This window comes from Triturus cristatus, chromosome 3_2, assembly GCF_964204655.1.
Source record: "Triturus cristatus chromosome 3_2, aTriCri1.1, whole genome shotgun sequence".
Lineage (NCBI taxonomy): Eukaryota > Metazoa > Chordata > Amphibia > Caudata > Salamandridae > Triturus > Triturus cristatus.
The window spans coordinates 57,788,563-57,802,377 of NC_140584.1; the positions used below are offsets into that span (position 1 = coordinate 57,788,563).

Sequence of the window (13,815 nt, forward strand, 5' to 3'; positions counted from 1 at the left end):
GTACTGTCATTTTTCCCTTCAGTGGCAGCGGAGACATGCCACCGTAGGCAAATATCTTGATCTGAGATGGCATCAGTGGTGGCCTGGGCTGGAGGCGGCGATACTGATGGAGGCCCATCACGTTTACCGAGGCTCCAGTGTCAATGAGCGCTTTGACTTCGTATCCGGCGATCCTGACGACGCAGGTCGACTGGGGTCTTCTGCGGCACTTGAGTTCCTATGTGAACGAAATGAGGTAGGCCTCCTCTTCGTCTTCATCAGTGGACAAGTCTTCTGGTCCCTGGTACCGTCGACTAGCTCCTTGTGGCTCCTCATGTTGTGTTGGGCCTGTGATGGATAGTTGTCTCACAGCTCTTGAGGGTGGTCTCTGTCCTCTGGTGTCTCTCCCTCAGTTTCTCTTTCTGCAGACCGCCGCAAAATGGTTGAAGATTCCACAGTTGGCACAGGTCTTACCCTTTGCAGGGCATTCATTTACAGGATGTGGTATGTGTCACTCCGCGCCTTCGTGCGGAGGTCATCTGATTGCTCTACCTTGACACTCGCTGGTCTTTCTTGGGCTTTCATGAGGGCTTATTCCTTCTCACTAGCTTGAGCAGCTGACAGGTTATGAGCTCATGCCAGTATTAGTATATTCTCTAGGCTGATCTCCGGCTGGCGTAGGATGAGACATCAGAGTGTTTTATCTCGGCACCCTTGGATGATTTGGGCCCTGATTTTCTTTGGCTGGTCATCAGCTGTGCAGGTGCTGGCCAGCTCGCACAGCCTCGCGTAGAATGCGTCGATGGACTCCCCTTCCCGTTGGCATGCCTGGCACAACTTGAACCTCTGAAAGTCTGGGTTGAGTTGGGGGTCAAAATGAGCGTTGAGAGCTGTCACTGCCGCGTTGTAATCCGTGGCGATGGCCATGTTTGGCAGGTGCTTGCACAACTTGAATGTTTAACTCCAGGCATAGTGGAGAAGTAATTACCTTGTCGCTGCTCCATCGGTTTCCCTTGTGGCGACAAAGTCGATGTTTAGCCTCTCGATCCAGATCTTCCACCGCCGGGGCGGTGTCGCCGGCTTTTCTAATTCGCTGAACGGCGGCAACACCCCAGTGAGGGCATGCTGTACTGGGGCTCTCTGCTGGGGCTGGGCCTGGTCTTTGTCTGCCATGTCGCTGCGTCTGTGTCCCTTCTTCTTGCCGGTGATGTCCCTGCTTGTTGTCGCTTATTTATATATATATTTTTTCCTACCTTCTTACTGTGTTTTCCTCTTGGGGTGGGCCTCTTTGGTTGTTTTCATATATAAGATTTTTTTTTTTCCTTCCTTATCCTCTGCTTCTTCTCCCCCTTTTCTCTTACTGACTTCCTCTTCTAGCCTTCCTTGCCCTTGCACTGTAGGGTTCTGCCATCCTCATGCTCCAGTAACCCTCAGAGCCGCGTGCTCTAGCGGTCTTGCCCACTGGGTGGGTGGGGGGAACTCATGAGGGAGCTGTAGGAAAGTAGGATCTACTTCTTATGATTACCCCCACATTTTGCTTGATGTTCCACTGTTTTGACTAGTTTGACTGGGATCCTGCTAATCACAACACCCGTCTATCGGCTTTCTCCTCTAAATTATTATGCATGTACTTTGGTACCCACCAGATTGGATACTGGGGTACCCTTTATGGTACCCATGTACCTAGGGCATAGGTACCCCAGAGGCCTCCCATGGGCTGAAGCATGTATTATGCCACCCATGAGAGGCCATGCAAAATGGAATTACAGGTCTGCTACTGCAACCTGTGTAATCTGGTGCTTGCACCACTTACTTTAGCTATAGTTTCATTATATCTATAGGTCACTACACTTAAAATTTATAAGTCACCCCTTTAGCAGGCCTTAACAATCCTGAAGGCAGGGCGCTGGGTTTTATGTGAAAGGGTGCCCCTGCATGAGCAGAGCCCCTCTGCAGCCTTCGGAGACCATTCTCCCAGGTTGTCTGTGACTCAGCCGGACATATAGGTAGAGGTGCATTTTAACCTTGCGATAAATGCTATCTCAAACGGCTGCATAGAAACATGTTGTGTTTGGTATCACGCCACCCCAGTTCAGACATGGCCATATGCAAATCAGTCTGACCCTGTGCCTCATGGGAACAGGCCAGCCCGAACTGCCAAGCCATATCTTCCCTGGAGCGGAAACAAGCATCCTGGGACCGGTTTCTGGCTAATCAGCCATCATAAGCCAGACTAGCTTGAATCCAGTGGCAAAGTGAGCAAGGGACCCACGTCTGGGCATACCCTGCCTACTTAGGGCGAACAAAGCAAAACCAAAGGGGATGATGGACAGAGTGTTGAACATTGCAAGCACTCACCCCCAGTCAACTGATCTGGGTTTAATCCATCATCATTCTTTAGCTCACTCCGCCACCCCAGTTCTGAGATGGCCATATGCAAATCACTCTGACCCTGTGCCTCATGGCAACAGTCCAGCCTGAACTGCCAAGCCATGTCTTCCCTGGACTGGAAACAAGCATCCTGGGACCGGTTTCTGGCTTAGCCGTAATGAGCCAGGCTAGCTTGAATCCAGTGGCAAACTGAGCAAGGGACCCACGTCTGGGCATACCCTGCCTACTTAGGGAGAACAAAGCAAAACCAAAGGGGATGATAGACGAAGTGTTGAACATTGCAAGCACTCACCCCCACTCAACTGATCTGGGTTTAATCCATCATCATTCTTTAGCTCACTCCGCCACCCCAATTCAGACATGGCCATATGCAAATCAGTCTGACCCAGTGCCTCATGGGAACAGTCCAGCCCGAACTGCCAAGCCATGTCTTCCCTGGACCGGAAACAAGCATCCTGGGACCGGTTTCTGGCTAATCAGCCGTCATCAGCCAGGCTAGCTTGAATCCATTGGCAAAGTGAGCAAGGGACCCACGTCTGGGCATACCCTGCCTACTTAGAATGCTTGTTTCCAGTCCAGGGAGGACCTGGCCTGCCAGTTCAGGCTGCACTGTTCCCATTGGGCACAGGGTCAAGACTGATTTGCATATGTCTGGGTTCAAACTGGAATGGCATGGTGAGCACAAAAATGATGGATTTAGGCCCAGATCTCTGTACTGGGGTGAATGTAGGACATTGTTCTGCATTATGTCCATCAACTGTTGTTTGTGCAATTTTACCCCCCAAGTGGTACGGGTATGCCCAGATGTGGGTGCTCTTCAAGCCACTGGAGTCAAGCTATCCTGGCTGATGAGGGGTGAAACCCAGAAACCGGTCCTCGGATGCTTGTTTCCAGTCCAGGGAGGGCCTGGCAGTCAGACTGGAATGTTCCCATTAGGCACAGGGTCAAGCCTGATTTTCATATGGCTGCGTTCAAACTGGAATGGCATGGTGAGCAAAAAAAACGATGGATTTAGGCCCAGATCTCTATACTGGGGTGAATGTATGACATTATTCTGCATTCTGTCCATCAACTGTTGTTTTTGCATTTGTCATCCCTAGTGGGACGGGTATGCCCAGATGAGGGTCCCGTGCTCTCCATGCCACTAGTGTCAAGCTATCCTGGCTGAAGAGGGGCGAAACCCTGAAACCGGTCCTAGGATGCTTGTTTCCAGTCCAGGGAGGACCTGGCTTGGCAGTTCGGGCTGGACTGTTCCCATGAGGCACAGGGTCAAGACTGATTTGCATATGGCTGGGTTCATACTGGAATGGCAAAGTGAGCAAAAAAATGATGGATTTAAGCCCAGATCTCTATACTGGGGTGAATGTATGACATTGTTCTGCATTCTGTCCATCAACTATTGTTTTTGCATTTGTAACCCCGAGTGGGACGGGTATGCCCAGACGTGGGTCCCGTGCTCTCCATGCCACTGGATTCAAGCTATCCTGGCTGAAGAGGGGTGAAACCTCGTAACTGGTCCTAGGATGCTTGTTTCCATTCCAGGAAGGACCTGGCTTGGCAGTTCGGGCTGGACTGTTCCCATGAGGCACAGGGTCAAGATTGATTTGCATATGGTTGGGTTCAAACTGGAATGGCATGGTGAGCAAAAAAAGATGGATTTAGGCCCAGAGCTCTGTACTGGGGTGAATGTATGACATTGTTCTGCATTCTGCCCATCAAGTGTTGTTTTTGCATTTGTCACCCCGAGTGGGACGGGTATGCTCGACGTGGGTCCCGTGCTCTCCATGCCACTGTAATCAAGCTATCCTGGCTGAAGAGGGGTGAAAACCCGAAACCGGTCCTAGGATGCTTGTGTCCAGGGAGGACCTGACTTGGCAGTTCGGGCTGGACTGTTCCCATGAGGCAAAGGGTCAAGACTGATTTGCATATGGCTGGGTTCAAACTGGAATGGCATGGTGAGCAAAAAACAATGGATTTAGGCCCAGATCTCTGTACTGGGGTGAATGTATGACATTGTTCTGCATTCTGTTCATCAACTGTTGTTTTTGCAATGCTGCTGGGAGTGCCAGTGGGTCCCCCAGGATCTACTGGGATGAAGGACTCCTTTACTCAGGGGGTAGAGACCCAATGCCTGGTGCCACCAGGAGGGTGGTCATACCTCTGAAGTTTAGGCGCTCCCTACTGACACTGGCACATGATATCCCTTTAGCAGGACACCTAGGCCAAAGCAAGACTTGGGACAGGCTTGTCCCTCACTTTCACTGGCCTCACATGTCAGAGGACACCAAGGAGTTTTGTCACTCCTGCGCCACCTGTCAAAGCCAGTAGTAAGTCAGGTGGTGTCACAAAGGCCCCCTCATACCACTATCTGTGGTGGGGGTTCCCTTTGAGAGGGTTGGGATTGACATAATTGGTCCCATGAACCCTCCAACAGCATCTGGGCACAGTTATATTCTAGTGGTGGTGGACTATGCCACTAGGTATTCAGAGGCAATACCCCTTAGAACCACCACAGCTCCTGTGGTGGCCAGAGCCCTCCTGGAAATCTTTTCCAGAGTTGGTTTCCCTAAGGAGGTCTTAACTGACAGATGTGCAAACTTCATGTCCAGTTACATCACTGCAATGTGGAAGGAATGTGGAGTAAATTACAAATGTACACAACCCTATCACCCACAATGCAATGGGTTAGTTGAAAGGTTCAACAAAACCCTGAAGGGCATGATCATGGGCCTCCCAGAAAAGCATAGGTGAAAATGGGATGTGCTGTTGCCCTGCCTTCTCTTTGCCTACAGAGAGGTCCCACAGAAAGGGGGTTGGCTACAGCCCTTTTGAACTTCTGTTTGGGCATCCAGTTAGGGGTCCCTTGTGTTTAGTGAAGGAGGGATGGGAGTTACCTCTCAAACCACCTAAACAAGAGATAGTGGACTACGTACTTGGTCTCCACTCGAGGATGGCTGAGTATATGAAGAAGGCAAGTAAAAACCTTGAGGCTAGCTTACAGAAAGCTTGGCATGACGAAAAGGCTATTCTGACTGTGTATCAGCCAAGACAGAAAGTATGGTTGCTGGAGCCTGTGGCCCCAACAGCTCTCCATGACAAGTGGAGTGGACCCCATACAATTCTTGATCAGAAGGGAGAGGTCACCTACCTGGTCGACCTTGGAACTTCAAGGAGCCCCCATAGGGTGCTCCATGTGAACAGGCTCAAGCCATATGTGGACAGGGCAGACATGGGCTTGCTCATGGCTACTGATGAGGGACAGGAGGAAGAGAGTGACCCACTCCCTGACCTCCTCTCACAGAACCCTGATGATGGCTCAGTTGATGGTGTAGCTTTGGCAGGTAGCCTCACTGAGCAACAACAGACTGGTTGCAGGAAGGTCATCAATCAGTACAGACATATGTTTTCCCTGACTCCTGGTCAGACCACTTGGTGTACCCATGTAGTGGACACAGGCGAGAGTCTGCCTTTTAAAAATAAGATTTACAGGCAACCTGACCATGTCAAGGACTGCATGAGGACTGAGGTTCAAAAGATGCTGGAATTGGGAGTGATTGAACCCTCAGATAGCCCTTGGGCAAGTCCAGTGGTCCTGGTACCCAAACCCCATACCCAGGGTAGTAAGGGAGAAATTAGGTTTTGTGTGGACTACAGGGGGCTCAATGCAGTCACTAGGACTGATGCTCACCCTATTCCTAGGGCAGATGAGCTCTGATACTTTGGCCTCAGCCAAGTTCTTAAGCACATTTGACCTCACTGCTGAATATTGGCAAATCAGACTAGCTGAGGATACCAAGCCCAAAACAGCATTGTCAACCCCTAGTGGGCATTACCAATTCATTGTGTTGCCCTTTGGCTTGAAAAATGCACCTGCCACATTTCAAAGGTTGGTGAATAAAGTTCTCACAGGTCTGGAAAACTACAGTGCAGCTTATCTTGATGATATTGCTGTCTTTAGTTCCATCTGGGAGGATCACCTGGTCCACCTAAGAAATGTCCTGGAGGCCCTGCAGAAAGCAGACCTCACTATAAAGGACACTAAGTGCCAGATAGGGCAGAGTAAGGTTGTATACCTGGGCCACCTTGTGGGTGGAGGCCAGGTTCAACCATTGCAGAGCAAAATCCAGACCATCATAGACTGGGTTGCTCCAACTACCCAGACTCAGGTCAGAGCTTTCTTGGGCCTGACTGGATATTACAGGAGGTTTGTTAAGGGATATGGATCTATAGTGACCCCCTTAAATGATATGACCTCTAAGAAAGTTCAGTGGACAGTTAGCTGGCAGAAGGCATTTGATGACCTGAAGCAGGCCATGTGCACTGCTCCCATTCTGCAAAGTCCTGACTATTCCAAACAATTCATTGTTCAAACTGATGCATCTGAGTTGGGAGTAGGCGCTGTGTTATCACAACTGAATGAAGAGGGTCAGGCTCAGCCAGTAGCTTTTATAAGCAGAAGGCTGACCCCTAGATAGAAACGTCGGTCAGCCGTTGAGAGGGAAGTCTTTGCTGTGGTTTAGGCTCTGAAGAAGTTGAGCCCATACTTGTATGGCACTCACTTCATTGTTCAGACAGACCTCTTATGGCTAAAACAGATGAAGGGTGAAAACCCCAGACTTTTGAGGTGGTCCATTTCCCTACAGGGGATGGACTATACGGTGGAACATAGACCTGGGAGTAACCATGCCAATGCAGATGGACTCTCCAGATATTTCCACTAAGAAAATGAAGACTCAACTGGTCAAGGTTAGTCTCATCTCCTTTCGTTTCGGGGGGGAGTTGTGTAGGAAAGTAGGATCTGCTTCTTATGGCTAAACCCACTTTTTTCTTGATGTTGCACTGTTTTGACTGGTCTGGCTGGGATCCAGCTAATCAGGACCCCAGTCTATCTGCTTTCTTCTCTAAATTGTTATGCATGTACTTTGGTACACTCCAGATTGGTTGCTAGGGTACCCTTATAAGTCCCTAGTATATGCTACCCCAGAGGCCTCCCATTGGCTGAAGCATGTATTATGCCACCCATGAGAGGCCGTGCAAAATGGAACTACGGGTCTGCTACTGCAACCTGTGTAAGCTGGTGCTTGCCCCACTAACTTTAGATATAGGTTCCCTATATCTATAGGTCACTACACTTAAAATGTATAAGTCACCCCTATAGCAAGCCTTAACAATCCTGAAGGCAGGGTGCTGGGTTTTACGTGAGAGGGTGCCCCTGAATGCACAGAGCCCCTCAGCAGCCTTCGGAGAACATTCTCTCGGGTTGTCTGTGACTCAGCCGGACATATAGGTGTAGAGGTGCATTATAACCTTGCGGTAAATGCTATCTCGAAAACGGCTGCATACAAACATATTGTGTTGGGTATCAAACACCTTGGAATCAGGAGGTATGATTCCACTCTTCTGAAGCGAGCTTCGTGGGCTCACTGGTCTATCAGGTGCCAGCCTTCTCGACACGGACAGCACAAAACAGATGCTGCCGACCAGAGGCACATTTCTGCCCTCCTGCTGCTGAGCCAAGCTCGAGCAGAGGAAGGCAGCACAATAGGCATCCTGTCACAGGGAGGTGTGACCACCTCCCAGACAGGATTTAGTGTATTAGGGCCTGGTGGGTGCATTCTGAGATTGCCTGAAAGTCTGCACCTAGGGCACCAATTGAACCCATAAACTAGAAGGGTATAGGTATGCAAACGGAGAGCGACTATGTGGTAAATATTCTCATTTGTTGCAGGTGAATGTTTTTAAAGCACGATACAATGTGGAATTTTATGTGGTGTAGATGGCTGATTGGGTGTTTCTGGTTTTGTCTCCCCTAGGTGCAGATAAAATAAAATATGGATAAATAAATGGTGCAGTGTGGCTAGTTGACCCTTGCCCTGATGAAATTGCCGCAAGTCTTCTGAGGCAATGAAACATGTTGGTTTTTAAGTGAGCAAACACACAGCATGAAATAAAAAGTTAGATAGCTAGTGGTGTTTAGCTCATTTTTAACTAGGATTAACATGGGTTCTGAACAGACCCCGTCACTCCTTTTAAGGTTGACATTACTGTGGGCCCGGATGTGCACACCTGCGCCTAATGTTCACACATAGCACTTTACTTATTTCTGTTCATATCACTTTTTCAACAAAAAAAATAATAATAATTTTTTAGGGTGGCAGTCGCTAATGATGAGAACCAGAGGAAGCAGGCGAGTACCTGTCTGCTTAACTCCCATGGTGTCACTTCCGTGAGGCACTGCCATCCTTTTTCACCAATTTTTTTTCAAAATTATTATTTTTTTTTCTCCACTTTTGTATGTTTTTCTTTCTTGTACACAGTTGGTAGGGAGAAAGTAGGGGAGACATTATATACCGACACAACCCTGTTTTATAAAGGTTTAAGTGGTCCAGGACCTCTTCTTCAGACGGTATAAAGATAGCCGCTATGTGGTCATGACATTCCGGATGATGTTTGCAGTTTGAAGGGCCCACTGTTGAAAGTTTATCACTAGTCATTTTGAGCAGGTCTTTTGTTGTTATTGATTGATGAGTGGGGAGCGACCTGCCCATTTACCCCCTAAGCTCCTTGTTGTACATGGTCCCTGTGCATAGTCCAGCTAAAACCAGTTCTGGGAGCCGAAACTAGACAAAGGACGTGGGTGTAACCACTCCTCTGTCCTGACCATCCTGTAGGAGGGTCCCCCGAATTTGTCCAACCCTCTGCTGTGGGTAAAAAAGGGCTTAATTGACTGCAGCTCTTTAGATTTTACGTGGACAAGATTCTACAAGAAGAAACCACTGACCTTCGACCGTCTGGACACTCTGGACTTCGCTGAACTTCGACTGGGCCCAACTTTGTCTCGCTTTCCGTCCATAGCTTTGTCTGTGCCCTTGCTCCATACAGGCTCTGTGCAGGACCTGTGGTGCACTAAGGACAACTGAAGAATCTCCCTTGGGATGAAGGAGTCACTTGCATGCATTCGCAGGCACCTCAACGCAACTGACCGGTCTGCTGCTCCTGAGCTCCTGCGGACTCTGAAGACTCCAGCAACACAGGCGGTGGGTTTCAAAAGTCCCTAAGGTTGATCTGCCCTCTCAGGAAGTTTGAGCCCAGTATCCCTCGTAGAAGACTGCATAACCAGAACGCCTGTGCACTGCGTCCATTTGCAAGTGCATATGCTTATTGGCGATTCCCGAGCTTCTGCATTGGACTCCGTGTAGTCCTAACCCCGAGCAGTATTTCCACCAAAGAACTCCGACCTCCTCTCACCAAGTGCTCCGTGGAGTGGTACTTTGTGATCTTGCTCGATGTCCCAACGCAACTCCTGGTCATTCGGCCTGTGGATCCTCCTAAGGGTCATCTTGAATTCTGTTGGGCTTTTCTGTTTGCTCCAGACGTGCCCTGACTGCCCATTGCTTGGTGAGTGCCCTGAACCTTGTTGGTCTACACCGTAACCTGCTTGATCTTCCTGCGTGGGTTGCTTTTGCCAAGGCTTGTTAGTGCTCCAGCCGGACACCGACCCCTCAGCACTTGACATCCTTCATGGGACAGCTCGCATCTGGCTCCTGGTCACCATCCACATGTCCTGGTCCTCGTGGCTGCAGAGTCAAGCATTCCTTCTTCACACCTGAAGCACCCGACATCGGTGAGCATTCGTCTCCCGAGTCCCTGGTCACCCTGAAGTGACCAAGACACTGTCCCCTCTGTGTTCAGGTTCCTTTCTTCCAGAATCACGGCTGGGATTCCACCAGACTATTTTCACCTTCACGGCAGCAGTACTTCTTCACCGCCCTCCATTGAGAACGACAGCGTTTTCCGACACCACTCCAGATCTATGCACCCGGCTCCTCTGGGATAGGTAACTCGGGTACTATGATATCCACGTGTGGGGTGGCTCTCCAACCTCTTAAAATCCAAAGGGTTTCTTCAAAGTCCTTCAAGAAGAGTCCTTAAACTGTAAAATTGCAACCGCAACTTCCCTATAGAATTGAACGGAGCCTGCGGTCGTGTTCGCACACTGCACCTGTCCTCCATGAGGTCCCTATGTACTCACTTTGGGTGGTTCCTTGGGGTCCCAACAATTCTACGTGCTCCAGACCTTGTCTTGATCCGAGTCATGGTTGTTATACCACTATTTTAGTATATGGTTTGTTCTCCCCCTGGAGCCCACTGTGTATTGTGCTACTTACAACTGTTCTATTGATCTCGTATTGTGTGCTTTGTGTTCTATCCTTGGGTAGAGGATACTAGAGTGTTATATTAATAAATACATATTTTTATATAACTACTGTGTGGTTCTCTTTTCATTTCATTAATTGAGGAGGTGATATTCTGGTATAACAAGCTGCTTTACATTCCTCAAGATTAAGCCTGGAGGCTGCTCTCCACAGCTACCACTAGGATAGCTTTCTAAAGGTTATCTTTGACCTCATACATCATAAGGGTTGTTTGGACTGGTGCAAGGTGCCCACTTTAATTATTGGACATCATATACGGGGGCCAACTTCTCACAGGAGCACACTCAGCGCATAGGCGCGACTCTGCTGGGGCCTGCTGGGGCTCTTGGCAGGGTGGCCACACTCCCTGCATCCGTGCTGTACGCACCAACGGCTCCTTCCGCCTGTGCTTCTTCGTGGGCTCACGCGCTGTACTTCTGGTCCCCCAGTGTCGTCCACAGTGTCAGCAGTGGTGCCTGCCATGTCGCGGAGCCAAGGGTAGGTCAGCGGAGTGTGAGTCCGCCCCGTTGTCGCCAGTGTGGTGTTGCGGCCTGATTCTAGGTCACGCTACATGAAGGGTCATGTAAGGGGGATATACAGAATGACACACCCGGGGATACTGGGTCAGGAGATGAACCTCGTGTGGTTCCTCCCCATTCATTTAACCCAGTAGGCCATGCATGGCCTGCGGATGATGTGACATCCTCATCACACCAACACGCTGGGAAGCAAGACTGCTCACACACTACAGGTTGCACCTATGGTGACAGTCTTCTTTGTTAGCAGACTCTGCTTTGGTTGGTCTCTAATTGTGCCATTGCTCTTAAGCTCAGCCTTCGTGATGAGAGACTCCTTTCACTCTGTTTCCATGGTGAAGAAGGGTACATTTTGGTAGGTCTCCAGGGTGAGAGCCTCCTTTTACTCACTCTGTTGCAGCAACTCACACAGAGTCAGTGTCTGAAGTATAGGGCCTCCTTTCAATCTGCCTCCAGGAGGGCAGGTTTCTTTTGGTTAGGCTGCCTGATGCAATAATGCCAGTCTCATTGTGGGCAGTTTTCAGAGTGCAAGCTTCTTTTTGGTCTGCATCCATGGCAACATCCTCCTCTTTGGTGGTCTCTGTTGTGCCAGTCAACTGTTGGTCACGCTCTGTGGTAAGAGCCAACTTTCGATCTTCCTCCATAGTGACAGTCTTATGGTGGCTGGTCTCTATGGTGACAGTCGTCTTGCAGAGAGCCCTCATGCGTTTTAGTGAGCCTTTTTGGTGCCCGACACCTCAAGGTCAGGTTCTGTGATGAGAGCCCCTTGCGGTCTCTCTACAATGCGATAGCCATCTTTTAGTTGGTCTGTTATGGCTTCCATCTCATAGCCAGTCTCTGTGGTAAGAGGCCACCTCATGGTCCGTCCCTGTGGTGAGAGCGTGCTATTTGTTGGCCTCGTTGATGACAGCCACCAGGTTGTTGCTTAGACCCTATTGTGACAACCATGTCATGGTCAGTCTCTGCGGAGAAAGCCACCTTTCAATCTTCCTCCATGGTGACTGTCTTTTGATGAATGGTCTCTCTGGTGACAGACTCATTCCAGCCAGGTTCTTGGGTGATAGCCTCCTGTTGGTCTTCCTCCGTAGTAATAGCCTCCTGTTGGGTGCTGTCTATTACGAAACCCACCTCATGGTCATTCTCTGTTATGACAGCCTTCTGCGTGTCTGCCTCCATACTGACACTGTCCGGTTTGCCTTTATGGTGACAGCCACCACAAGGTCAGTCTCTATGGTGAAAGCCCTCTTGCAGGATGCCACCTTCTGCTTTGCAATGGCTTGCCCGCATGATGAAAGCCTTCTGTTGGTCAGCCTCTCGTTGTGAAATTGTAGTGAAGCTAGGACACAACAGAAATCTATCTCATTGCCCGGCACTCTGGTGAGAGACCTCTGTGGTGCTTGCCACCTTTTGGTCTGCTTCCATAGTGGCTACCTTCTGATTGTTAATCCCTGTACTGACAGCCTGTTGGTCCAGCTCTATAGTGCGACCCTCTTTGGACAGTACCTATGGTGACAGCCTCCTTGGTTGCTCTGGTTACGGTCTCCATGGAGTGGACGCTACAATCGTCTCCATGGTGACGGGTCGAGAGGCGGGGTTGGTTGTTCGCAGAGCGCATGCGCGATGGTGTGCTCTGATTCCCAGCCTCTCAGATGGAAGATGGCGGCGCAGCAGAGAGGAGCGATGTTGGGACTGAGCTTGAGTCTGCTGCTGGGAGGTGAGGAGAGAGCACGCATGGACGGGAAGACATCTACGTATATTGGAGTTGTGGGTGTGCTTGGTGGGTGGTGAGGGGAGAGACATCCATGTGAAAGGCTGAGAGTTGGGACAGATGGGGAAGCCCCCCGCCCCTTTACGCACTATCTGAGCATGCACTCATCGGAAGTACTGCTGGGCTTCAAGACGGGGCATGGCGATAGGACAGATATGGCTAGGTGGAGCACAGCTGCGCTGTAACACCCCAGCCCTAACCAGGGAAATTCAAAGAACCAGACCCCTTTTTGGGGAGTATAAAGTACACCTCGATTCGCCCTCATCGGGATGGTAACTCATTGTCTTTTGAATTATTCACCCGTCTCGCGCCCCATGATCGCCTTCCTAATTGTTGTCCACATTCACTGATTTTGGGACCGTAATCCAAAAGCATGTGATGTCACTCCCCGTGGCGGTTTAAGAGGCATATAGCGGCTCCTGAAATACTGCGGTGGAACGAGCCCCACTGCATCCCTGATGCGCCTTCTCTGCCCCCCTCTCCCAGCCCCCAGCTACTTTAGATCCCCGAAGTAAGCTGGAAACCTGTGTGAGATGCCAGGACGTGTCGACTGCTACCTGTCAAATCGCCACTGCGGATTACACTCCATGTGGATGCTGGCACTCATGGAGGGGGATTGTTTTGATAAATGAACTTTACACTTTCCAAGATGTTGACAAATCTCGCACTTTGGGTGCTGCTTTCCCAGCTATAATCGATATTTATTGTTTAAAACCCACTCTCCAAACATACATATTTATTTACTCCCTCCAGTTTCCTTATGGGGTATTTCTTTTAAGAGTAGATTACCGGGGGAATGGAAACCACAGCCATCTACCCCCCACCGTGGGAGGGATCAGCTTCACCGCTCTTGCGAAAATGACGACAGTTAATTTAATGTATAGAACTTTTTACTGTCTGCGTTTATTTCAGCTAGCACAATAGGCTGCACTCGGGGGCCAGGAAG

At 49.8% G+C, this 13,815-nt stretch overlaps 1 protein-coding gene across 1 annotated transcript in view; it reads left to right on the forward strand.

Annotated features, from left to right (window-relative positions):
- Window positions 1-12,736: 12,736 nt before the first annotated feature.
- JAM3 (junctional adhesion molecule 3) overlaps window positions 12,737-13,815 on the forward strand; it is a 363,931-nt gene continuing 362,852 nt past the window's right edge. Inside the window, exon 1 of the mRNA XM_085647234.1 lies at window positions 12,737-12,815. Within this exon, the coding sequence (XP_085503360.1) occupies window positions 12,758-12,815 (58 nt within the window). The 5' untranslated portion in view covers window positions 12,737-12,757. The remainder of the gene's footprint in view (window positions 12,816-13,815) is intronic.